The 26,730-nt window shown below is 51.5% G+C and overlaps 1 protein-coding gene across 1 annotated transcript in view; it reads left to right on the plus strand.

Annotated features, from left to right (window-relative positions):
• Positions 1 to 2,360: 2,360 nt before the first annotated feature.
• PLEKHO2 (pleckstrin homology domain containing O2) overlaps positions 2,361 to 26,730 on the plus strand; it is a 31,224-nt gene continuing 6,854 nt past the window's right edge. The window contains exons 1-4 of the mRNA XM_019533188.1: positions 2,361 to 2,444; positions 3,424 to 3,576; positions 12,350 to 12,466; positions 23,041 to 23,145. Coding sequence (XP_019388733.1) covers positions 2,361 to 2,444; positions 3,424 to 3,576; positions 12,350 to 12,466; positions 23,041 to 23,145 — 459 coding nt within the window. The remainder of the gene's footprint in view (positions 2,445 to 3,423; positions 3,577 to 12,349; positions 12,467 to 23,040; positions 23,146 to 26,730) is intronic.

Genomic DNA, 26,730 nt, shown 5'->3' on the forward strand with positions numbered 1-26,730 from the left:
ACAGCTGGGGATGGTCCAAACAGCCCTTCCGCAGCAGCATTTGCCACTTATGCAGATGTGTGAAAACACGTGCAGGGGTACGCCAGGGGTTTGCCTTGCTCTCTGTGTGAGGGCCTGGTCCAAAGCCCGTGAAAACCAAGGTGGCTTCACGGGCATTGGAATAGGACTTCGTCTGCAGATCACTCGGGCCCCTCTCTCTCGCCCTCTCTGCTGGCGTGATTCTCCTCCGTGCGCTTACAGTTCAAATAAGCGGCAGCTGCTATCCAAAAGCACGTCCAGCGCAAATCTGATGCATGGAAACAGATTTGCTTCCAGCGCTCCTCCTCTGACACGGCCCTGTGCTAAGTTTCTGCAACTCCTCTCTATGCACTGGCTCTGCCTGTAATTGGGTCTGGGGTGGGTGCTCCAGGCCTGCGCTTCCACCGCTGCATGTTGCTTTCCTCCATTTTGAGATGCATAACAGCTAAGTTGCAATTTGCTCCGATCCATTTTCCAACAACAGGATTTTCCTTCGGTCACGACCAAATACCATGTCAGGGTGGGCTGGGTTTCTGCCTCCTTATTGCAGGCCAGTTTTGGATGGGTCTGAATCGGAAGCATGGTGCGTGCCGCTCCGATGGCTTTTCTTGGCACTTTAAGGAAGCTTAGCCTGTGTTTGGGGTGAGGTTCTCCCAAAGTACAGGGGGAGGCCTGGGTAGACCTAGTGTTGTGGTCACAAGGTTGCTGAAGCACTGTATTTGAGGGGATTTGGCTCAGCTGGATGCAGGGCAAGGGCAGAGGGTCAGTGCTGCCACTGGAGAGTTGCGGAAATGGCAGGCAGCGTGGACAGGGGGATGGAGAGGCTCTGTTTGTAAGGAGGGCTCCTCTTCCATCGCAGTGGAAGCTAGAGCGTGTTTTGCCATCTAGCAGGTCACTCACCCCACCCGCCCATGAGTTTCCTTCTCCCTGCTTTAAAAAATAGTGGGCGTCAGGTATTGCAGTTTGTTTTTGTTTTTTTTAAATTAAGGAAGAAACATGGTCCCTGTTTGCATTAGGTCTGGAAATGGATGGGCTCAGGAAAGAAAGTGTGACCCCCTGGACTGGTCTACTTTATGTAGTGCTTCTGCACGCTCCCCATAGCTGTGGCCCATATACCCACCCCAAATCCTAAGACTCAGAAGTTTGCTTCTTCCTGAGCGTGGAGCTAAATGGGAACATTTGGGGCTGGGGGGTACGTCCCCAACACCTGCGCACAAGCTCTTGGAACAAGCAACTTGGCTCTAACACTGGAGGTCCAGTGGGGATTTCCCTGGTGCTGGTGAGATGCAGGAGTCACTTCATTGTGCTTGGTGCAAGGTAGAACTAGCGCATGGGAGATAGGAGTTGGGCTGCGCTGCTCTGGAGCAGAGCGGTTTGTGCCTGAGAAACCTCGCCAGCAGCAGCTGTCTGCAGCCCACCCCCACAGACGGACAGTGATGTCTCTTTGTCTAAGTAGTGGAAACTAAGACTAGCCTGGGGAATACGCAGAAGAGGTGTCTTAATGCAGCAGCTGGGACTAGAGCATACACGGGATCTGCCCGACAGTGCTGCTGAGACCTGGAAACAGAGCAAGGTCTTTCAAGCAATGCTGGATTTTCTTGCTTTCTGCAGTCTGTATTCCTGTATGTTCCCCAGGCCAGTGGGGTTTGCTACAGAGACCATCTCACCCCCAACCCTGTGATGCCACAAGGGCAGATGATCCTCCTCCTCTTTGCCAGCAAAGAGAGGTCTGTGTGTGGGCACTGTTGTCAGGATGTTCCAGGCTTTCGAAGCCACTCAAATGCTGAGAAAAGCAGGGGGCTGGCAGTGTGTCGAAAGGGGAGGTGAGCATTCAAATCAGAGCATGAGGGACAGAAACCCGGGCTTGCAACATCTGTGAAAATGCACCAAATAAAGGGAACTCTTGGTTCAAACTTCCTCCTCTTGCCAGCCCTGCCAATGCCAGTGCAAGCCTGCCTGCTCCTGAGGTTAATCTGCATTTCGGATTCAAGGAACCACAGAGTGTAGAGAGCAAGGCAGTAGTGTGACTAGGGCAAGGTGAGAGGGGCACGAACTTAAAGGGGACACCAGTATGGCCACCTCCTTCCCCAGCCCCTGGGAGACTTTTCCAAGGCAGGGGCAGCTCAGCCATAGAGTCAGGCAAGCACAGCTCCGTGCCCCGTAGTGTATCTGTAGGGGAAAGGGCTGAATGAGGCAAGTGGCATGTACCCCCCAGGCTTTGCCATGAGAGCTGCAGCCCTGTGCCCAGCAGCATATTTGGTGGGAGGGAGCGAGCAGGGTATCAAAAGTGGTCCCTTGGAGTCTGCATCAGCTAGGCTGCTGCCCCAGCGTACAGCGAGCCCATGCCTCAGCTGCAGCAGCGTAAGTGCAGGCTGCTACAGCAGGAGCGGTGGCAGCTGTCATCCAAGCACAGTGAGCAGGGGCAGGTAAGCTTATTCTCCTTCTCCCCTGCTCTCCAGTGGTCAGCATAATCCCCCCCCCGCCCACGCTTCTCTCTCTGCCCTGTGTGCTGAAGTATCCTGCTATATCTCTGGAGCAAAGCCTGGGGCTCTTGAATCGCGTGCGGCCAAAATACTGCTGGTGAGAACATCTCAATCCCATGCGTGGCTGACAGCAGCCCAGAAGGGCAGGACATTGTACATGCTGCCATGTGGGCTTCTGGGGGCATCTTCATGTGTGCCTGGAGGACGAGGCCAATGGAAAGGCAAAGCAAGCCTAGGGACAACAGTGAAAGAGCAAAAAGTAGATGGAGTCATGTGAGTTTTGCTGTTGACTTCAGTGAGAGCGGAGCAGAAAGCAGGCTTCTTAGGAGTCTTCAGGCCTTGCTAGCTAGGGTAAGGGTAGAGCTGAGTCAAACATGAGGCACCCATTGGAGAGGCAGGTGGTATCTGTCAAGAGGGCTATGAGCCACTCAACTTCCTTTTAAGCAGCAATCCCAGGAGAGTAGGAGCAAGGGAAAGGCTGCGCTGGAAGGAGAGCGCGGGGGCTCACCAGGGAGGCAGGTGGCATAGGCAATTGCACTGTCTCCCCGGTCCCCGCCAATGCACTGGCTCTGGAGTGTGGCACCTGCCTGTTCCTCGGACTTCCTTCCCCAGGGCGGACACTCCACGAGGGAATATGGCTCGTTCCTCTCTCCCATGCAGGGGTTTCTTCTGGCATTTGGCATAATGATGGGGCTGGAGTGGGACACCTGGGGTGGAAAGTGGCCAGACTTGGAGATCAAATGCTGATCTGTTTTGGAAATGGGATTGTGAGGTCCTGCCAACAGCTTTGACTGGAGTGGCAGGTCCCCGTCACCCTCCTGATAAGGTCTTTTCAATGCTCAGCTGTTGATGATGACTGCACCTGGTGAGTGCTGCAAATACTAATCCCTTCGTTCCATTTCTTTCCCCACTGTCAATGCAGGGTGTGAAGGAGGAGGTCACAGAGAAGCCGAAATGTGCTCCGACTGCAGACAAAGCTGGCTGGGTTAAGAAATGCAGCGGAGGGTTCTTGGGAATCTGGAAAGATCGTTACATCCTGTTATGCAAAACGAAGCTCCTGGTATATGAAGATGAGGTAAGGGCAGCTCATCGTGGCTAAATATAGGCCCGATCCAGAGTAGTCCTGAATAGGATCAGGCCTGGGGCAGCAAGCGCTCCAGTGCTCTTCAGCTGTTTCCCTCCGGTTCCTTTGTTTCTAATTTGCTCTGTGCTCTACCTTCATGCAGACTAGATATGTGCAGCATTCACTTCACCACATAATATGGCACCAGTCCCAAGTTGTTGCGTGCTGCCTATGTGATGACAAATGCCAGTTATCTGCACAGCAGCTAAGTGAACAAGCGGCTTAAAAGTGCAGAGCATCCTTGAGCCCCACAGTGTGCTTTGCACCGTACGTGTAACTAAGTTAACTGCAGAGGAACTGGAACTGTATCCGTCTCGTTTTAGTAACAGTCAACCTTTAACTACCCCCAAAACAGTAACAGGAAAGCCACTGTCAAGCTGGGGCTACTATTAAAGCCCTTAAAATGAGATGATCAGTCTGGGGGCTGTTACACCGCAACACTGACAGCACTGCCTGCTTAACTGTTCGCACTGAGTTTAAGTAGGTGCATACGCTGAGCAGGCATCTAGCCCATGTTCAGTCCCAATGCTGTGCTCTTAAATGGAGCAGCCAGTACATAATACTGTATTTTCTCACATACAATCCCCTCCCCTCTTGGTTTTGAAAGGCACAATGAAGGGGGAAAAAAGACCTTTACTTAAAAATACTGGTAAGTAGTGGGAAGTAAATAAGTAGCAGCTTCTGAAATGGGAGACTTTGCCTGGAGGTGTGGGGGAAGGGGAGAATAAGGAGCAAGTGTCCACAGCTGGCAGTGACAGAGCCCTATGTGATGCATTTCCCTGCTTATAATGTGCATCGCAGTTTCCAGCAGCTGAATTTGGGGGAAAAGGCACATGCTGTATGGAAGAAAAATGGAATATACTAAATATTTTAGTTCAAATTTTGGGGACCCAGGGTTGGAGTTCTGTGAGAAGGCAGATTAAATGGTTGGGAAGAAGCAATGACATGGAATTTTTTACTATTCTAAAATATGCAGCTGAACTGCAATGCACTGACTTGCCACCTGCTGCTGGAGTGACTGACAGGCATCCTTGCAGCTGTTTGACAGCCGTCAGATATCCAGCTTGCCACATTTCCAGCCTCTTCAGGGGTCCGCTTACCTATTCCTGGGTGCAAAGTATATTCGGGAGCTTTTGCAGAGCTCCTTCCATGGAGACCCCTACCACATTTTACGTGGCTCCTCCCTTCCATTTCATCAAAGCCAGCGCTAAACTAGGGCTGCATCCTTCAGGCTCGCTCCTGGGATCAGCCCCCTCGATTTGACACGCGCCAATGTCAAGGCCCGGTTTAGTACCATTTTCCATCAAATGGGAAGTACGAGCTGGGTGAAATCTGTCCCATGTCCCTATTCATGACAGATTTAAAGATGCATGAGCACCCAGGGACCAGTCCTGTATAGCTTCAGTGAGACTGCCTGTGTGAGCAAAAGTTTCCAGGAGCCGGCCTTTTTTGCTGTGCTTTCAGGAGGACTTCTTACATGTGCAAGAGTTTGAAGGGTTGGGCCCAGAAAAATGAGTGCAAAACGCTTGCAGTTCTGCGTCTACAGCACCTAGCATGATGGGGTCTGGTGCCCCCTGCTCTGAAAACAAGGCAGAATTTTTGTGTTCATAAGTCAAGGGAACAAGCTTGGGAAAACAGCTCACTTGGTATCCAGCTTCGCTTCCAACATCTCGCTTAAATAGCGTCTTAATGTCTGAGAAATTACCTGGACTTGGCTGATCCACACCCGGCGGAAACCATGCTCACTGGCAACGCAGCCTTTTCACCTGTCCTTCTGGCTCTTTCCCGTGCATCTCAGACCACCTTATGACTCTGACAAGTTCTTATCAGATCATGGCTGCTTTATCATAGAGTAGCAAAGCTGGATGGGACCTCCAGAGGTCATCTAGTTCAAACTCCTGCTTGAGGCAGGATCAGCCCTCTCCAAACCATCCTATTCACATCTGTTGTTTAATCTATTAGCAAAACTACACTGTCAACCCTGCCACAACTACAAGACAGAACACCCTAACCTGCCGCAGATACAGCAAGGAGGACAAGGCGACAGGGCGGCCTTGTAATGGATGGTTCGTAGTGGGTTTCACCCATTGTGCAATGAAGTTAGGAAGTAGACATCAGGGCCAAAATGTTCCTAAGCAGTTAATATACTTGGTAGCCGTGTTGGTCTCTGAACCACAAGTTCTAGAGTTTTGCATTCCTAAGGAGTTAAGCCATTTATGCATTTAATTGAGATGCAGAATAACCAATGCTTGTTGGAATCCAAGCAAGAGGCAGAAATTTGGAACTGGCCTTCTGCTATGCAGTTAAGCAAAAGATGCATTTAGCTAGTAAGTATTCAAGTGGAGCACCTTGTATTATTGTGAAGGTGCCAGGAACAGCAACGCTGAAAAGTGCATTTGTTCCTTTCTCTTTCTCTCATGTGCTGCCTAGTGGTGAAAGTTTGATATAATCGACAAAGGAAATGGGAATTAGGCCCCCTCAACCAATGCTTTAAAAAAGAGGCTTGTTCTTAGTTTTGAACTAGCCAGTGCCTTAAAAAAGTGTGAGCTCATTTAAAGGAGAAGTCCAAATAAAATGCTTGATGGCTGCCAGGTTAGGCAGAGGTGGGGGGAGATTTCTGCAGTTGCAGGATTAGGCTTTTGTGCCTAATTCGCAATGGACTGAGCCCCTCCAGACCGCTGCTGAGTGCCCTGGACAGCTGACGACTCTAGCCCAAGTGCAGGCACTCCAAACCTCACAGATTCAGGTCTGTAAAGAGGAAGTGAATTTTGCAAAGGTGACACCTTTAAAAACTAGAGCCACTGTGGTTCTGACTGCTGTGGGAGGAAAGGAGGCATTTTACTGTGAGATTAATTCCCGCAGCTGCTCAGGTGAAGGAACCCCCCCCCCATCATTCACGGAGGTAGTTGATTATCTCAGCCTGGAAAATGGCATCTGCAGCCTTCAGACATAATGCTCTTGCGTAGTGCATGGGCTGTGGTAACGTCCTGTAATAAATTGCATCCGTGAGCTGGAATAGCTTCCACATTCCATGATAGTCAATGAAGGATCCTGTTAGTATCTATAGGCTGTTACACTGGCTTATATTGAAGGAAAATATCTGAGGAGAGGAAATGGCTACAAATATTATCTGTTTGTGCATGAAGACGGTGCTGCCATGCAGATTTGCTGTAGGCGGACTGAAGGAAACGATAATTTTTGGTGATCTATTTAAGGTGCTTATAACAGTCCCATCACCATAGTTATCAGAGCAGCCCACATTTATAAATGCCTTTATCTTCCCTGTAGCCTGGGAGGTAGGGCACTGCTATTTTCTGCTTTGTACAGATGGGAGAACTGGGTTCAGAAGAGCTAAGCAACCTGCCCAAGGTCACAAAGGGCATCTGGGGGACAGCCCACAGTTGAACCCTTGATTTTTGTGTCCCAGTCCACAGTTTCATCCATCCTCTTCCCCGTTCCTCTGTATCCCTCTCGATGCAGAACTGGAAAAGAACATGGCTTGCCTTGCTTTTTTTCAGAACTGCACATTACTAAATGGAGAAGTTTGCACTTGTAACACTTCGGGGTGAAGATCCCTAGAGAGGGAAGGCCTTTCTTTATAATCAGGACAGGAACAGCAAGAGGAGGATCAAGTGCCTCCTTGGGGTCAAGCCTGCCCCAAAGGGGTGGCCTGCTAGAGGCCTCTCTAGGGAGACCTCCAACAAGGGTGGGCTTGAAAACCATACGTGTCTGTTCCTGCAGTGTCCAGCCTTCACTGACCTGCAGACAACTATACCAAGCAAGGCAGGAATGGGGAACAACCTCAGACTTGGCTCCCAGGCGAGAGTCTGATTGTCTGTGGGCGCAAGCTGTGTCAGATGGTTGCCCACAAGCCCCGGTTTGGAGACCACTGGTCTCCTGGGAACTTGTGGGCCACTGGATTTAAGCTCATGATGTAGGCAGAAGGCACCTCTTCCCTTGATCAGTCCTTCCAGCTGCCTTACCCCTTGTGAACGGCAGAGGAACCAGAATTCCTAACGTTTCCCTAAATCGATGCTTTCTTGTGGGCACAAATGCTCCTTGTTTCCCTGAGTGCACCAGCAGGCCAGCTGTGCAACCACACGTGTGTGAAGACTGGCACACGCAATCGGAAGCAAGGTTTAGGCCAGCTGAAAACGTAGCCAGTAACTGGTTGAAAATTTGCACCCAAGAATAGCCCCATAGTGGATCAGCACCATTTACAAAACTCTTCTGTCATTTTAGTCTGGATTGAAATTTTGCAGATAGCTCACTCTAAAACGTGGCCATGGCTTTGCATCTCTCATTCAGGCTTTAGGTTGTTTTAAACATATAGTGCTCTCCCTACGGCAAACTATAAATGGCTTTTGTATCACCCTGAGTGAATGGTTTATGGAAGTTTCTTACTGTTTCAAGCTTTCTTGGACATGGCATGAAGTTAGGTGCATCTCTGCATTGGCTCTGCCGATATTACCACTTCTTTTTGCCTCCCCATGAAAGAGACCCAAACCTCCCCCTGCCCCCAGATGCATATATAGCATATATATCACATGCTTAATAAAAATAACATTAGTTCCACACAGAAATTGGATATAATAATCTGTGCGTTCACTTTGCAGATTAGACTGTATCACATTTCAGAATTACCCCTGGCTTGTCCAGTCCAAAATAACTAGGCACATAATGTTTGTAAATTCAGGGCAGAGGGGGACATCATCTAGCATGCAAAGAGCAGGGTCAGAGGCCAGAGGACCTGAGCTGTAGCTCTAATTCTAGTGCTAGCTCTATATCTAGCTCTTCCTGTGTGGCCAGTCAAGTGAGTAATGCCTCTTGCTGTGTCTTCCCCATTTGTGAAGTGGAGGTGATGCAAACCCAAAGTTTAATACTGTGTTTCTCACTGTTTTGAGATCCTCAGGCAGATGTTTCCCTGCAAATGAGCGGAGTATCTCAGGCTACCTCAATGGAGTGTCACAAAATAAAAAAACTTCCTTTTGAAGATGGCTAATGGAGAAGAGGCCTTTCATTTAAATTAACTGTTTTTTTTTTTTGGTGGAAAGTATCTGTTTGCTTAGAAATATTTTTGCTCTTGGTGGAAACCATCAATCCAAGCTCAAACAGAAGGTAGTTTTCAGGCAAAGCGTTCGAGTGGTTTTCATGTTCACATTGAATTCAGTTTTCAAGCAAACAACAAAGGTTTTCTTTGGAAAAGAACCTCATTTTCCCAAGGATCCCTTGCCTCACTATATATACACATACAGTGCTTCGATTCAGTGCACATGTAATGAAGTGCCCGGTGCATTAACAACTGTCTGCTTAGGACCTGATCCAGTCATGCACTTAAATTACATCCATGCTTACGCTGTCAGTAGTCTACTATGGGAGCAAGTGGTGGGGCTGATCTTGTATTTCAAATGGCATGTGTACCTAAGGGGTACAGGTTGTAGCCGTGTTGGTCTAAGGACACAGGCAGTTCTTTGCATAAATCTAATAACTTTCATTAGACCAACTCATATAGCTGGAAAAATTCTTTGCAAGCTTTCGGGTACAAACACCCTTCATCAGTCTGAGGAAACGTCATAGCTGGTCTGTGCTCTTCCTGGATGGAAACTCCAGCTGCGGACTCTTCCTCTGTAATGAAGGGTGTTTGTACCTGAAAGCTTGCAAAGAATTTTTCCAACTATCTGAGTTGGTCTAATGAAAGGTATTGGATTTACCCAAAGAACCTTGCCTGCCAACATGTGCCTACGTGCTTCCCTGGACCAGGAGCTAAAGTGTTTATTGTAGGCTTCTTATTCCAGTTAACATAAGGGTGATTGAACAAAACATCTAAAACACTCGAAGCCAAAGAGAAAGGAGGAATGGGTAAAATTCACCACCCCTGCATTGCATCTCAGGAGTTAAGTATCGTGCCTCTTGACCGTAGTTGGCCAGCGAGCAAAGTACAACAGGACAGCACCAAACAGCTGCAGCGCAGCATAAAGTGCAACCTTCAAGTGCCAGTGAAGGCAGCTGAATCAGCCCCTCCTATGTGGTAGCACAACATTAAATGAGCATTTTCATTTCCCTCTGACACCAGAGATGCAGTCATGCCTGGGCTTGTGAAGGAGAGACAGGTGGGTGGCTCCTGCTTGAGACGGCTCTCCAAACTTGGAGCTGATGGCCGATTCTGGGAGATGCTGAGCAGTACATGGCTCCCAAGAGCCTGCCAGCACCTGGCACATCTCAGGATTAGGCCCGTAATATTCACAAATGAAATAAAGAATTAATTGCATGGGGTCTCTTTTGGGACCTGGCTGGGCCCAGAGATAGAGATGGGCACGTTGCAATGGTGTACTGGAGATTAAGAAAGTCACTCCCAGGTGCTCTCCAAAACCAGCTTTCCCTTGGTCTTTTTGACCTGTAGGCAGGGGGGGAAGGGGGTAGTTCTTCTTTCTATGGATCCAGGCCACTCTTATCAGCTAATTTACTCCCATTTCTAAAGCCACAGCCTAAAAATTAGGCCTGTGTCCCAGGATGGGGCATCCACACAAAGAGCTCTTCTGCAGCCCTTGTGTCCCCAGGTCCTCCTCAGTGGCCCTGACCCCTGCCCTCCTGGGGGAAACTCAGTGCTGCAGTGACCATCGTTTCCATCCTGGGGGAGGATGAAGCTATGGTAGACCTGTTGTTCCCTCACCTGCCAGGCCTTCCTCCTCCTCTACCACAGCCACAGCCCCCGCAGAAGGAGGGTTTCTGGGTGGGGGATTAGGGAAGGGGCCTGAAATCTCTAGGCAGGCAAGATTGTGGGGGGAGCTAGTAATATGGCCCTTGGACTTGAGGGCATGGGGTGGGGGCAGACGCCACCCTGAGGCCTCGGGTGGCCGTCTCCCTGGCGTGGGCAGTCCACCTGGGTGCTGACCCCTAGTAAACGTTCACACGGCGTCTGCCAGCAGTGCGGCTGCTTTGGGGATCGGGCAGCCATCCACCAAAGCCAGGATGAGATCACTCCTCTTGCAGGCCTCGCCCTCCTCTGTCTGGTTTATGGGGTTTATTAAATGCTCTGTTTTCTTCCTTCGTGCTCATCGTGATCCTGCCGGGCCCTGTGCGAACACCTGACGTTTGCTGCCCGTGCTCTGCAGATGCTCTGTATTGGGGGCTGCACCACGGCTTGGAGTCAGTTGCGTTTTGGCTGCTGGCTTCAGTGGGAGTGAGATCAGCCCCTTACTGCACATCATACGATAAGACATCCACTCTTGATTCGCTCCTGTCGCTCCCTTCCTCTTTTTAAAGGGGATAAACACCATGCTGAAATGTTTAATTTAAGAAGAAAAAGACAAAGCTATAGCATACCCAGACATCGCTGCATAGTTGGAGCCAGCTCTGCTTCCCAGCACTGCAAAGCAATGAAAAAATTGCAGCTTAGCATGAGCTGGCCCCAGCAACTTAAATATCAAGTGGTAAATGAAGGAAACTCCCCGCAGCCCACTTTCCTCTGAACTCTCTCTTCCCTGCCTCCAGCTGATCAGCAACTTCCCGGCAATGACATGTTTCCTCGCCCCTCCTCCTCGGGGCCATTCTTTGGTCATCTGCTGAATGTAATTAGAGATTGGGCTGAGTCACACCGCTTGGGGCTGAATCTGTGCCTCGCAGTTTGGGGGGGCTCATATTTGGGGGGTATGTTTGGTGGGAGGCCCGAGCTACAAGGTTGGGATTTGGACCCTGACCTTTTTGTGTGCCGCACGGAAATGGGGTGCTGAGTCCCAGCTGAAGCCCATGTCTTGGGTGCCCCTCGAAGACCTCTGTTTTGCTTCTCTGACTCCTCACACGAAGGTCCTGGCTTGCTGCCTGCTGGGGCTGCTGTTGTGCCCCTCTGCGCAAGCCTTTCTAGTTCAAGGTTTTGCTACGCTGTCATTGCGAGCTACTGGTGGATGCTTGGGGCAGAAACTGCTCCTTGCTATGTCTGCATAGCACTCGGTACAGTGGGGCTCCCATCCTAGGTGGGCGCGCAGGCCTCATGGCGGTAACAATAATACCTGTTCCCTGCTGCGTTGCGGTTCTTATTGAATGGATCCGGCAAAGCGGTGCTGTCTCTGGGCCGCTGCGCTGAACTGAAACGCTGTACATTATGTCACTAGAAAGCACGGGCCAGGTGCCGGCCGCCAACTGGGGATAGACATTCCCTGAAGAGATACTAGCACTGACGATGCCAGCTTTTAAACCAACAATTTCAACCTTGAACGCTGGGAGGGACCGAAGTAGCATTATAAGAAAAAGACGGATTGTCTTTGCCACCACCGACCCTGTTCGCGTGGAAGGCGAGGGTCGCTCTTGCATGCAGGCTGAGGAGCCAGGAGAGCTGGGCTGAACCCTAGCCCTGCCCAGGCTCCCTCCCTGCTAGACCTGGAGGAGCCCTAGTCTGCCGCCTCCTCCAGATGTAGCAAACAGGGGCGCAGTTTGCCTGCGGGTGCTGGGACGCTGAGTTCAGCAGCTTTGAGATCATGACTGATAGTGTTACAACAAGTACAAGAGCCACAAGCATCCACCCGAGTTGCTGCTTTTAGGGAATGAGATGAGGCTTACAGAGAAGCCCCTTTTTCCAGCAAGGTGCTTGGATGGTTTTCTTGCAGAGATTTTTTTTCAGTTACATCCAGTTGGTTTTCAGATCAAATCGCTATCAGCCAGCCTTGGTACACAATGGATTGCAATGTGTAATGCTATAAAGGACTGTATTCTCTCCCTCTCTTCCCTACAGGATGAACAGAAATGCATTGAAACGGTGGAGCTGGAGAACTACGACAGGTGCCAGGAGCTAAGGGCCCTCTTGAAGAGGAAAAATCGCTTCCTTTTAATTCGCTCCTCGGGTAAGAAGGTAGGACTGTCCTTCTCTTTACCCTAAAATCCTGCCGCTTGCAGGAGGAGCCCACGCGGGATGTCTCTGCGTGCATATGCAGGGACCCGGGAAATACCACCGTTCCTGCTCGGGTGTGCAGTGTTATAGGGTGATGAACCGGGTAGTGCGTGTATGGAGCTCCCCAGCCCCTGGAAAGAGTCTGAGCTGCTCCGTTGTATCTCGTAGACCTTGGACCGCTAACAGGCAAGGGTGATTCTTGTGTCCGTGAAGTAAGGCCCAGTGCTGCTGGGCTGGGGGACTCTGAGGCTCAACTCTGCTGTGAGATTAAGCTTCTGAGCAGCAAATGGACACAGTTGTGAGCTCTTTCCACAATGTGAGAGAAGGGTAGATGTCCTCCGCATGGGGGAGATAGGTGTCCTCCTTCACAGCTGCTGTCCCTCAGGAGAAGGTTTTCCTCATGAATCTTTCAGCCCCAAAAGCTTTTACCCGTTGGTCTCGGAGACTTTTAGCAGGGAAGGATGGAAAAAGCCTGCACCTTTGCATGCCCATGTACTCTCCTCCACTTTCTGGGGTAGGAAAGCATCCCTGTTTAAGGATGCGCTTATGCTAAGCAAGCGCCTAAAACCCGCTGCAGTCCAGGCCCTAGGCATGTACTTCAGTGTTTTGCAGCATTTGAGCAAAAATGGCCAGTCCCACTGAAAGCGCGGTACAAAGAACTGTTTCTCAAAGCGATGCCTTGGAAAACGCAATATGCGTTATGATCAATTCCCACAAGCCATAGCATCCACAGGATGCCTGGGGCAGGATCCGATTACAGCCCACACCGGGCAGCAGTGCTGGCATGGGAAAGCCTTCATCAATCCACCCTAGCACCGAGTCTGAGAGCCAGGTCGTGCCTGCCTCGCTCCCGTGCACAGCAGCACGGAGCACTGTATGGCCACCGCCGCAGTCGTGGTGTAACATAGGCACACCTGAAGTGCGGATGCAGCTGCAGCTGCACAGAGCTCAACATGGCCTTCCTGGCCCAAGCGACCCCCCAGCTTTGGGGGCAGGTGTTGCAGGATCTGTATAGAGTTTCACCCCCGTGCCCTAGCAATGGCTTTTATTTCGATATCTTCGAGGGATGAAACTTTAGCTGCTGTTATTCTTCGGCATCTCGGTTCTGACTTATTTCCTGAATATTTTGCCTTTTCTTTGGCCCAAGACTGAGACCACCCTGCCCTGAATTACTGTGTCTCCCAGTGCATATCTGACGGGCACAGAGGGCCTTGAACAAAACAAAGTCATCTTCATGAGGATATCGATGGCCGCAAATGTCTGCCCATAGCCAGCTCCTCACCTCTGCAGAGTTTAGATACATAAGGGTTATTGAGTCGCTGTTGAGGGTTTTGTGCATACCCTTGGAGTCTGTATATTCAGTATTTACTATGGCAGTGTCACCTACAGCCGTGGTCGTGTTCAAAGCCTGTTGCACTAAACTCTGTACTACTATGTAGGAAGGGATAGTCCCTGCCGTGAGGAGCCTATGCTCTCAGCAGAGGCGGTGGGGGAGAGGAAATAAGTAGCACAGCTGACATTTGAACCAGGGAGTGGAAATCTCACTCCAGTGCTTTAGCCACGAGACCAGCCTTTGTCTTACTGGGATCCTATGACCCCTGCTGACCTCCTGCCCCTGGGGCAGGGGGCTGGACTCCATGATCCTCCAGCCCTAATGTCTATGAATCTGTGAAGGGTTGGGGGAGGGATGGCAATATCAAAGTAACAGCATCTCCATGCCATATGCAGAGAGCTATGAGCCCACCGCATCAGATGCCACCTGTTAGCTGCTGAATATCCACAATTTCCATTTTTTGGATCCTGTTGGTAGCTTCGTGCTGTTTGTATTTATGCCACCAGCCCAGCTGATGTCAACAGGGGAAGTCTGCTTGGAAATGGATGGTGTAGTATGAACCTATCATATATCATGTAGGTAGCAAAGCATCAAATCCTCCCTATCTCCTCTAAGTCATCTCACATTTCTGCAGGACAGTCCTCCTGAATAAGGGAGTGAAATCTTTCCCAAAGCTTTTCTACCCTGGCCAGAGGAGCCATGCTTTGCGTTCAGCCTCAACCCAGCAATGACAGGGTACCTGCACCTTTTTAGAGCACGGGTCCTTCCTACCTCCCCTGTTTCTCTCTCTGCATAATGCCTTGCTGCTGATTAAACAGTGCTATAGAGAGAGGCCACTTTCTAATCCAGCTCTTTTGCTGAAACGAAGGGCTTTTAGAAATGAGACATTCCCTGTTTGCAACTTCCCCCGCCCCTTGGCCGGGACTCTGGCAGGGATGTTGACACACAACATACTTCCACAGATGTGAGACCAGGCTTCAATTAACAAGCCAATGTACACAACTGTCCTCTCTCTGTTTTGAAATTGCAGCTGTGGTGAGATATATCAGCTAAACAGTCTCCATTTGGGAGCCTCAATGCTGCGCTGGGCAGTTTGAACCTGCCCCTGTCAACTGGATGGCTGAGCTCTTCCCGCAGCGCTGATTTTTCTCCACTGCTGGTCCCAACTGCCTGCTAAATGAATGTGGAAAGGGAGGGGATGTTGGGGGAGTGCCTCTGAGAAAAAAAAGCAGGCCAGTTGTGCTGAGATCTGTTCACCTGCTGGGCTAACACTTTTTTTTATTAACGTATTTTGTGTTCCGGGTTGGATCGGCCAAATCGGTTCCCAGTCATATTGCTGGAGCAGGGCTCTTGGTCCAAAAACCGTATCGATTGAGCAGGCAGAACTCAAGCGCTCTAAGCACTGTGTCTGGCGCTACAACCAGTGAGCATCCTCCATCCCAGGCTCTCACCCTGGGACTTCAGATACTCCCACATCCATTGGCAGGCATCCTACATGCAGGCCCAAGCCCAGAGGTGTTGGGATTCAGATGCCCCCCACCGAGTTACTTGATCCGAGCCAAGCGGCAGAGAAGCGATACCCACGTCTGACTGTGCAAACAGCAGGTAGAGGAGGACTGACGCAGATGCCCACTTCCCTATTGCAGCGAGTCTGTAAGGCACCACGAGCACTGGATATGTCCATTCTGGCTCAACCAAAGCATCCGTATCCTTTCTGTCCTGTGATGAGTCAGAGAGGAAGTTGCCTTGTTTGAAATAGGCCTCGTAGCAAAAGCATTTCAGACTCTTTTGCCCTTCTCACCAAGACAGGGCCTTTGTTGTGCTGTGAGAGTAGTTGAATACAAGCATTTTCATGCCGCCTTCCCTCTCGTCCTGCTCCGTTATTACTTGCTTTCCTCATAAAGCCCTGAAACACAACGCAATGTGAGGAGCAGCATTTCTCTGAAGACCTGGAAGTGAGCAAAGGATCCCTTCTGTTTAGAAACCTTCAGATGATTCAAGCCACCCACATCCGTTCGGTTAAGGAAGTCAGAAGCGGAGAAAGCTGCTGGAGTGGTGGATGACAGCCCCGGGAGCCAACAGCGTGAAGAGCGGGGTGAATCTCGCAGCAAGTGAACTAACAAGGCAGGCTACAGTTGTTTGCAGGTGGTTGGCACAAAGCGGGTATCAAGCCTTGCTCCCCCGAGGGAGGGAGACGAGGACAGAAGGAAGGCGTGAGAAACCAGTCAATGGAAATCCATTACTTCCTTCAGCTTCTGCCACTCTGTTCCTGGCACTTGCAGGTTCAAATCTGGCCCTGCAGTAACTGCATGGACGTGCCTACGCCCTTGTTACACTTTGCTCGCAGGGGGCTTCAGTGCCAGCTGCACCTGCCCTTGGCAGATATGGAGTCTGGAGCCCCTACGGATCCCTGCAGAAGACTCGGTTTGGACACACGCGCCCGGGTCCTGACGGACTTGCATTGCTGCATGCTCATGGGCAGAGTTTGACACCGATCCTGTGCAGTGAGACAGCTCTCCACGCAGGAGCAGAAAAGTGCAGTTGTTCTTTAAGTAATGGCCTGTTCTGTTCCTACCATTGTCTGGAAGAACCAAGCTGGCAGGGGTATGGATTCAGGGCAGGAAGAGGCAGAAGTTTAGATATGTAAGGGTTACTGAGTCGCTGTTGGGGGTTTTGTGCATACTCTGGGATTCTGGTATTTACTACGGCAGTGTCACCTACAGCCATGGTCGTGTTCAGAGCCCGTTGCACTAAACTCTGTACTACTATGTAGGAAGGGATAGTCCCTGCTGCAAGGAGCCTACGCTCTCGGCAAAGGCGGTGGGGGAGAGGAAGTAAGTAGTACAGCTGACATTTGAACCAGGGATTGAAAATCCCACTCCAGTGCTTTAGCCACGAGACCAGCCTTTGTCTTACTGGGATCCTATGACCCCTGCTGACCTCCTGCCCCTGGGGAGCGGGGCTGGACTCGATGATCCTCTGTGGTCCCTTCCAGCCCTAATGTCTATGAATCTGTGAATGGTTGGGGGAGGGACAGCAATATCAAAGTACCAGCATCTCCATGCCATATGCAGAGAGCTATGAGCCTACCCCATCAGGTGCCCACACTTCCTGTTAGCTGCCGAGTAACCACAATTTCCATTGCCGGATCCCGTTAGCAGCTTTGTGCTGTTTGTATATAAGTAGCCATCCCACCTGATGTCCACGGGGGAAGTCTGCTTAGTATGAACCTATTGCATATCATCATTTTGCAAGCCCCATGGACCGGGTGTGTGAACATGATACTGTCTTAACTGGGAAGGCAGATAGGATGGCTTGGAAGCTGTTACTGTTAGATAGAAAAACTGTGCAGAAGGCCCAGGGAGCAAACAGGGATCCCTCTTTATTTTTTTTTATTGTTGAGAAGGAACTGTGCAGGAACTTACTTCGTTTCATGGTTTCAGGATTATTGTGCAGCATGAACAGGCTGGTCTGCACCCCGCTCTGCTGCAGTGCACATTGCAGGCTGTGTAGAGCGGCCGCTAGATTTCATCCTGTTGACTCTTACGGGTGCACCAAGGCATGGGTCTGGATCACAACTCAGTCCCCACTGGTTTAGAGAGCAGGACAGTGGGTCAATCATGCAGCAAGTGATCCCTTGGCTCTGCTTTTGGGCCCTTCATTCTCTTTTTGAAGAGGAGCTCCAGCTTGGCAGCCCATGTGTCATGCACCTGCTGTTATATGGGGGAGGTGGGGTGTCTCTCCACCTCTTTGACATTCAAATTGCAAATGCCCACATGTCAGTAAAAGCACAAGGAAGAGCAACTCCATTTCCTTCTTCTAAGGTCCCCCTTATATGCCCAAAACTAACTTCCAGAGCCTCCCAGGGGATCAGAACTGGGCTCCAAATAACAGGGAAGCAGCTGGTTAATTGAGGTATTAAAGTACTTAGAGATAACCTGGAGAGAGAGAAGGAACCACGGGCAGGCCCCTGCCCTCCTGAGAGAGCTAGTGGTGGGGAGGGAGAGGATTGTCCGAAGGACACTAGGGCGCGCTGAGAGAGGAGGAGAAGCAGGAGAGGACATGAAAGCTAAGGGAGGACAAGATTGCAAGGAGGAACATGGGCAGCTCTGTAAAGGCCATGTGTCTCTTGTCCCTGGCCAGCCTGTCCTTTCTCATTCCAGGATGAAATGCTGCCTTGGCAGCCTGCAACACCAGGCTCAGTCACCAGCGTGTCATATTTGCAAGCAGGTGCTCAGACAGGAGACAGCAGATGGCTACAGGGAATTGGGGGAGTATGAGGAAATAGCAGCACTAATATTAGTCAGCAAAACAAGCTGGGGTCTTGGCATATCAGCCCCCCACATGCTGTCAAGGGCTTTTACAGACAACGCAAAAAAGGGATCTCGGGGGCGGATGTGCAGGAGGACGGCAAGGTAGCTTTGGGGCTCTTTACCAGGAAACTTCTAGCCAGTAGAGAACTGGGGCTCCGAAGTGGTACAGAAAAGCGTCCTAATCGACAGGGTCAGCTTCCTCCCACGAAGAAGCTAATGTCATCTCTGATGGCATTTGACCTGTCCTCTATGAATTACATCTCTGGAGTCATTGAGGTGCAAGACCAGCATATGAGAGGCCGGCATTTTGGCCCCGGGACCACAGGAGCCACTTGGCATTGTGGCTTACGCATAATCCATGGGGGCAGGTACTTCCACAAGAAAGCCTGTGACTTGGAGAGAAGATGAAGGATCGTGTGCAGCATTGTCTGTGCACACGGAAGGAAGTGTGTGAGGGGAGGACACCCGCATTTGGGGGTGGCAGAGAAGGGCTGCAGGTTCCTTTGAATCCCGATGCTCTGTCCTTTTACCCAAGGGGTTGGATATGTCTTGCAAATAGGAGGGTGAAAATCGCTCCTTTCAGTGACCCCACTTAAAGCCTTCAATATAGGATTTATGGGGGGCCTACAGGGAAGCCAAAGCTTGTATCCTCTTCTGCATTCAGAAGTGTTAAGGTCAGAAGGGACCATGACCGTTGCCTCATCTGAGCTCCACGGTCTTGAACAAGTCAGAAGTACGGCTGCAGTGCCACGAAAGCTCAGCACCATTCCCATTTTGCAAATCTGGGGAAAAACAAGCACACCGGGCCGCTTGCCCCAGATTATCCAGGCTGCGTCTGGAACAGCCGGGAGGGGACCCCACATCTCTGTCCCTGAGCCCATGCTTACAAAGCATCTTTTCAACAACCCTCCTCCTGCTGCCGTCGAGCGCGTTTGAGGGGACTGTCATTGCAGGCCAGCGTTAAGCTGCAAGACTCAGTTCCTTGCCGGGGGACACCTCGGCTTCTCATTAAATGAGGAACAATCCCCCGAGCCTTCTCCGCTCTGCTGCACAATCCCCAGCTGACACCCACGCTTAGTCACACTCGGAGGCTGAGGCTTTCTGGTGGCGGCCCAGGACAAGGCAGAGGCACGAGGGGAGGAAGCCTGCAGCAGTGCGGGGAGCTTTTCCACGAACAACATGTACGGAGGTTTCTAAGCTCCCGGTACGCGCTGCCAGGTCGGTGCCAGGCCGCCCAACAGCTGAGCCGCAGACAAGGAGAGCTTTCTCACAGGCTTTTGTCATCGCAAAGCTGAGGGGCACAACCGTTTCCAAACAAAAAAAAGTGTTTTAAGCGCACACAAAAACAGGCCTGCTTTAACTGAAACAAAACCAGCTTGTCACTGGGTGCTGGAGCCTTGCCTCTATGAGGTCCCCGGCTAGCTCGCCCTCTGGGCTGCATCAGCAGAGAGTGGCTGCAGGGCAGTGCCCCAGGCGTGCCCCTTCCTCGAAGCTGAGCCGGCCACAAAACCGGGCCTCATCCCCCGCCTGGAGGAAGCACTAAGTCCGTGCTTGCCGTGCAGGAGAAAGGCCATGCACCCCATCTTCTTCACAACCTTTACACGCCGCACGGGACTCAAGTGCATAAGAATGAAAGCCAGTGCCATCCCGCCCCTTACAGGAAGGGACTGAGGCAGAGGGGGAGGGTGACAGGCCTGCAACGCCAGGCAGCCCGCCGGGGCCAACCCGGTTTAAGGGGGATGCATCTCAGTAGGCAACTAGACGTGAGGGTGAGGAGGCCCGGCTGCATCAGCAGAGGTGGCAGATGCTGCAAACCGTGCTCCCTGTATCCTGGGTCCCTTTGTAGCCGCAGTCAGGACGGGTAGCATTGTGTGTGAGCAAGGCTGCTCGGTCCTTCTCGTTAAAAGCCCCTGATTTCAGGTGTAACTGCTTGGGTTGGATTTTTTTTTCCATGCCACATGTCAGTCTCAGGCTGATTTTTATTTTTATTTGTGGGGGTGGCCAAAATGGCTCAGCCCTTTTTTTGAGGGCAAAGCAAAGAAAAAAATGCATTGCTTTGTCCAGGTTCAATTCTGGTGAGCTTTGCTTTGAGGAGCAGTGGTGCCAACCATGCTTTGGAACAGAGGCAAGGGGCTGATTTTGTGCAAAGCGGGGTCTTTTGTCATCCCAGTGAAAACACCCCCCAGTTTGGCTGAGCTATAAACCTTTGACAAATCACAGACCACGCAGGCTCCATAGAGACTTTTGCAGCTACGTTCCCTAAAAATTCAGTCCCCACCGAAAGTAGCTCCCGCCATGAGCCAGAGGGGGTCAGGCTGGCCTGTCCTGGCAAAGGTTGCTTGGGGTCTGGCCATACCTGGGCATCAGGTCCAGGGAGCAGAAATGAGAACAGATAGCTTCTCTATCCTCTCTGCTGTCTGGGATGCTCCTGCTGGGCCCCGGCTGCGTGGAGGGGAGAACTGCCTGGTTCAGGTGCAGAAAGGACAAAGGCTGAACCGGCTGGGGGAGATAGGAAGAGGAAATCTGGGGCAGGAACTGCGAGCTCTCTTCATTCATTCCTTAGTTTGGCTTAAGGGATTTGCTTCGAACAACGTGGCGTGTAACCGCTGTGCCCGAGCCCCAGAATAACACTCTCCACTGGTGTGTCTGGAGGCAGAGCTCACTCCTAGCAGTGAGGAGCTCTGAGGCCAGGACAAACTAAAAGTGACTCACGTCATGCCTGGGACTGGCGAGAAGGTTGGCGACTCGGGCTGTGACCCCCTGGCCCTGGCAGGAGGATTCCTGCAGACGGTGGCAGGTCTTGTTGAATGCACAGAGGGTAAAACGGAGGGGGCGCCCAGAGGCACTTGCAGCACTGGCCTCTTATCCCGACATGCTCCCACACCCTCCACCTATAATTTAATAACTAAGGGCTAGCGCGTTAGCACTCGGGCAGCTAGTGCCTGCAGTGCTCGAGTCGCAAAGGGAGATGCCGCTGCCATGTTCTCACTTACAGCGTGTCACTTCTTCACACTATGGAGCGGAGCACATCATGGACAAGCACCTAGCTGGGGTCGTTGGACCCCAGTGCTCTTTCCTGCCCAAGGCAGGGGTCAGACTTGATGACCTACTGAGGTCCCTTCCAACCCTAGCATCTATGTACAGGCTAGAGATTAAAACAGGGGAGACAAAGCCTGGACATCTTGCCCTTCCCCCCTTCCCCCCGCAACTCTGTCACATTGGACTAAGTCCATTGGTTTTCCCTCACCTCATTTTCCTTATCTTGAACCTTCAGGAAATGATTTCTGCAGCTAATGTATCCCCCTGGGGGGAAGCTTTTCCTGATACGCAGCCTACGTCTCCCCTCTCTGTTTTCCTCTGTAGCTCCTAAGAAAACTCAGAGATGGAGAACGCCGGTTAGGTCCTTCCAGGGTTGTCCAAACGAGATGCACATAGCTCTTCCAGCAACGGAGAACTGCATCAGCCTTTTAGGTACTTCCAACATCTGGAAGCACACCTGGATCGGACATCTACTAACAGCAAGGGTCGTTCTTTAGAAGAAATGCATCGTTGCAAAGCAGACCTTAAAAGTTTCCAGGCTGTTCATTTGTAGGTGGTGCCAAGAGCTGTACTGATGAGGCTCAGACTCTCAGCCATTTTTAATGCAGCAACATGTTTATCATTAAATGATTTTTTAAAAAATAACCCCCAGACATGCAAAAACCTGCTACATTTCTAGCATGGACGTCTTCCAAGGAGTTTCAAATCCTGAGCACAGGGCTCAGGTAAAGTTTGTCACTAGTTGGCAAGAAAGATCACATCCCAGCTACTGAGGATTTCAGGGGGTTGTCGAGGAGTTCTCACTCTGAGTTTTCCAGCTACAGTAATTGAGAAAATAGGGTTCTTTTCTCCCCCGCCCCAGACTATTTCAGTAAAAATGGGGAAGAAATACTTTTTGTCGGCATATTGCACGGAAAAGTTTGTCCTTCTGGCAAACCAAGTTTGAATCCGAAATGGTTCAGTGGAAAACCCAAATCCTTTCCCTTCAGAAATGTCATGCACCTGTTGCTGTCCTTCAGCTAGTTTCTCCACAGCTACGCTCCCCGGGCAAGGGGAGGCGGTTATGTCATTAGGGTCCCTAACCCCCATGAATAGCCTCAGCCAATGAATTTGGCACGGGGTCTCCTCGCTGGCCCCTTCTCAGGCCAGCACTGAGTCAGTTCTCCTCTCCGGTTGCAGTGCCTCACACCATGCCTGGCAGTACAGTCTTGGGGCTGTGATAGCACTCAGGCACTCGTGTCTTTGCACTGTGAGTAAGGAGGGTGGGTCCATGTGGCCACAACATTTGGCCTGCTTCCTTTCTCCCAGCTCCCCCAGCACGGGGACACCCCACCAGCCCTGTGTGTGCTGCGTAGGGATAAGGTGCGTGCGGCACACAGGGCCCCAGCTCCCTGCCCCAACTCTGCAGCAAAGGCGCACAGGAGCCGAGTTCACTGCTTCAAGCTCACATTGACCCCTGGCGCACATGGGGGAGTCGGGGGTACAACGTCTTACTGCGCCTGGCAGCACTAGCACGAATGCAGCAATCTCAGGCAAAGCCACGGCACCCAGTTTACTAAGTAAAGAGCCATCTGGTACTCCCAGAAACTTCCTTACTCCTTGCTGTTTTTATTAATTTAATTGCTCGCTGCAAAAATAAAACTATAGCAACAAACCGTCCAGCATAACACAGCTCTGTTCACTGGAACTGCAGTGCAAGGCTGCTGCCAAAGTGCAAAGGAATTTCTAGTTTAAACACCGCCTGGAGCTGGACGCAAAGTAAAAACCCGAGTGATGTATAGAGAACAGCGAAGCCATTGCCCTGCCCTTGGCAAGCGCTGTTAAGATGAAAATGCCTCTTTTCTTTGCAGGTCCACGATATCAAATTTCAGGCCCAAAATTTGGAAGAAAAGGAGTCATGGATGAAAGCCCTCAACGAGGGGATCAACAGAGGCAAAAACAAAGTATTCGATGAGGTGAGACCGCGGGTTGCAAGCACCATCTGTTTCTAGGTCCGCTCTGCTTGCCCTGCTGCCTTAGCTGGAGCGGGGGCCTCGCTGAGGGTCTAATTAACCTTGGGCTTGTGCTTTGTAAGCATTTGGATTCCAGGTGAAATGTTGCAGTCTGAGCCCGTCGCTCCTTTTCTCATGTTCAAATGAGATCCGCTTTCTTGATGCACGAGCAGAGGTCACGTGCACCATGCTGCTTAACACCACGCTACAGTCATGGCCAACAAAGCCAGAACATTTGGGTCCAGGTTCAGAGGTGGTGGCACTCCCTGTGCCCGAGTTACACCCCCTTGCCAATGTGTAGGCAGGTCTTGGTTACTGTGGGCGCAGGCCAGGCAGCCAGAACCTGCGAAGTTAAAGAGCTTCTTCTGTCCCCCTGCCAGACCTGTGGTACGTGGTACGTGGGATCCACAGGCTCCCATAGGTAGAAGTGGCGTGCCTGTGTTTGAGGCATGCGATGTGTTGCTAGATGGGTGTGAATCCCAGCAAGCAAGAGAGCCCAACTTGGCCTCACTTTCCTGCTGAGGGTGCACCTTACACCATGCTAACGTCCATAATGTGGCCCGGGGGGTAACCAAATAAGGCTGCATCTGTCCCCTTCTCATTGCACACCTCTGGCTGTGTAGCCTGTACCTTTCAGGGGAGCTTCGAAGAAACCTCTCTGGGTTCACGCATCCACTGGGTGATGGCCCCGCGGTTTGCTCCCCACTACCACTGTGATGCCAGGACTCTTGAGATCTACTCGGGTCCCTTCTGACCCTAGAAACTATGAAACCATGAGAAGGACAGAAGAAGGGAATGGAGAAGTGGTATCATTTGTGGTCAGCCTGAGCGGTAGAGCAACTAAGGGCCTGATCCAGAGCCCATTGAAGTCAGCGGGAGACATTGGAGTGACTTCAGGGGGCTTTGAATGAGGCTCTCAGTGATCACACTGCCGTCTCTCACTCCTGCTGCGGAAGGAACTGGAGCGTGGGTGTTACTGCAGCTCTCACCGGGCCCTTGCAGCTGCCCTGCCGTCTGGTCCCCTCCGGTCTGGAGGTGTCCACAGCCAACGGCCAGGTAACTGGGGACAAAGCTCTTGGCTGGGATTTGCCCCTGCCCTCAAAGAAAGGAGTGTCAAGGGACAGAACCCACCAGCTCCTCTCACTGCTGAGAGAGGTGTCATGGGAAGTGACTGCGTGGTCCCTGAAAACACCTACTCTGCAGAGACATGCCACCAAGAGCTGCCTGACACTGCCCCGGAGAGTCTACACTGGAACGGGCTTCCAACGCGCTTGCAAGCTGGAGCTAAGCTACCCCCTCATGCAGACACTCAGAAGGGAGGATTAAAACCACGTCGCCTGGTTAAGCATAGATCTTGTCTCATTCCCTCACCCCTCAGCTCATTGCCAGCCCTCGGAAAAGAAAAACCAGGAAGTGTGATGCATTATACAGCAGCAAGGAGGAGGAGCACAAACTGGCCCTTGCTAAGGGGTAGACAACACCCCCCCAGGAGAATCACATGCTCCCCATGAAACTGTGACATCTGGAGAAATGCACGGGACCTAGGAGACCAAGCAATTAATGAGATCTGTTCAGTAATGGACCAGACAGCTCAGAAGGGACATGCAAAATCTTGGAGAGACTTGGCAGGTCATCAACGCATCAGACACCTTCCCCCACCATGCTACAAACCCGGTGCCGTGGAGCCAGACCCTTGGGATGAGTGCTGCGTGCTGGACCTGGGCAGTGCCACACTGGGGGTTGGGGTGAGTCAGCCTCCAGCTGCACCGTGCATAGCGCAGATTTATCATGCAGATCCAGGGTTTGTTCTTAATCGCTGGAGGCCACCTAGGAAAGGGGAGGACTGTGCTCCCCTGGCCTTGCCCTGTTCCTGCTAGTATTGGGGTATATTTATTGTTGTTTGGGGTGGTGCTGCTGTTGCTCCCACACAGTAAAAAGCAGCGTTCGAAGCCAGGAGCTGCAGACAAGCCGGGGCTGTGTTATAAACCAGAAGGCTCAGCCTTCCAGCTCGCTCCAGTGTTACAGCCAAGGAGGAGCTGTGATACAGTATCACATCATGCTGGACAGCCCTTCCTGCTTCTGCTCTCTCCCTCCATCTCTCTCTCCCAGGGGCATGGGTGCCACAAATCCCTTGGACCTCTTTCCGGGAGCATCACACAGGGTGAACCCCCCAGCTGACCCGGCTCGCGGGGAGCGCGGAGCTGCAGGCAGGTCCGGAGTCCCCCCCGGCAGGGATCTTCAACCTTGTCAGACTCCAGGCCCCGCTCAGAAAATGCAGCTCTTAACTTTCACTTGTTTCTTAGCTATGGAAAAATAACAGCAATTCTTCCATCGCAAAGACCTCAGAAAGCCCCACAGCAGGTCACAATGGTTTTAACACTGTGAATTCCTACGTGAAATCTCTGGGTTTCTTTGGTGAATGACGTGTAGGTGTTTGTGGATCTAGCAGTGCGGTACCCCAAGGCATCCTTAAGAGGATCTCACAGCACCTGGCAGCCTGGTTGAGATTCACAGCTAAAAGCAATCAGATACCTCACTCCTCTCCAGGCGCCTAGCTCCCATGAACAGCAACAGGACAACTAATGTCTTGGAGACGTGGACCCAACAGACAAAAAGTCTCTTTGGGTGCAAAAACAGTACGGGCCTGATCTTTGGTGGATGGAAGCCAGCATTCCCATAGCATCATGCTGTATGAAAGCAGCAAGGCCAAATCTTCAGCTGTGGTCAGCGGGCCTCGGGTGGCAGCTGAGAGCCAGAACTGTGAAGAAGCCAGGGTGACTCCTCTTTCCTTCCTCGGGTCAGTTGTGACGCCGGCAGCCCGGTGTAGTTTAGAGCAGCTTCAGGACGGCTCTGTACCAAACCAGTCGATGGCAACTTTCTAATGGGGCATTATGTCCACTGGGATCGCTGGGGTGCAGTGCACTGTGCTCCTACCCTGGGCCCCTTCACTGGGTACATGAGTAGGGGCTGCTCAGGGGGGATGGGAAGTGAGCCAAAGCAGCAAGAGGGCTTTGCATGGGTTGGGAGGTCGCCCCTGGCTTTCCACGTGCTTGGCACTTCATTCTGAATCTGCTTCCAGAACGTAAACGTGTTAATTCAGCTACAGTTGCAATTAATCCAGGTCACTGCTCACACCTTCTACTCAGCTTCCTGCAACCATTAAAGCCGTACAAGGGAAGGTCTATTGCTGGGAGCTGCTGATACAGTTCACAGTCAGGTCAGGATTATTGATGTGCCTTCACCTTTTAGATGGCATGAGCAATTTTACCACGTCTCCCTGCTACGTTCAGCAGTCATTCCAAGCCCAGCCTGGGCAGAGAGCAACAAAAGCCCTCTTGTATCCTTCCTTTTCCTGCCCTGGAGGTGCAGAGAGCTCCAGAGTTTGGCAGACTGCAAAGACTCTCTTAATTTCACCCAGGCCACTGCCATGCCTAGGCTCGCATCCTATGGATAAGCGTAAGTGGAAGTGGAGAAGTGTGAACAGCCCAGTCACCCTATGTGTTGCAACCCAAGATGAGAATCTGGAGCTGGCATTACTATGGCTAAGAT

This window comes from Crocodylus porosus, unplaced genomic scaffold, assembly GCF_001723895.1.
Source record: "Crocodylus porosus isolate Cpor-Errol unplaced genomic scaffold, CroPor_comp1, whole genome shotgun sequence".
In the NCBI taxonomy this organism is placed as follows: domain Eukaryota; kingdom Metazoa; phylum Chordata; order Crocodylia; family Crocodylidae; genus Crocodylus; species Crocodylus porosus.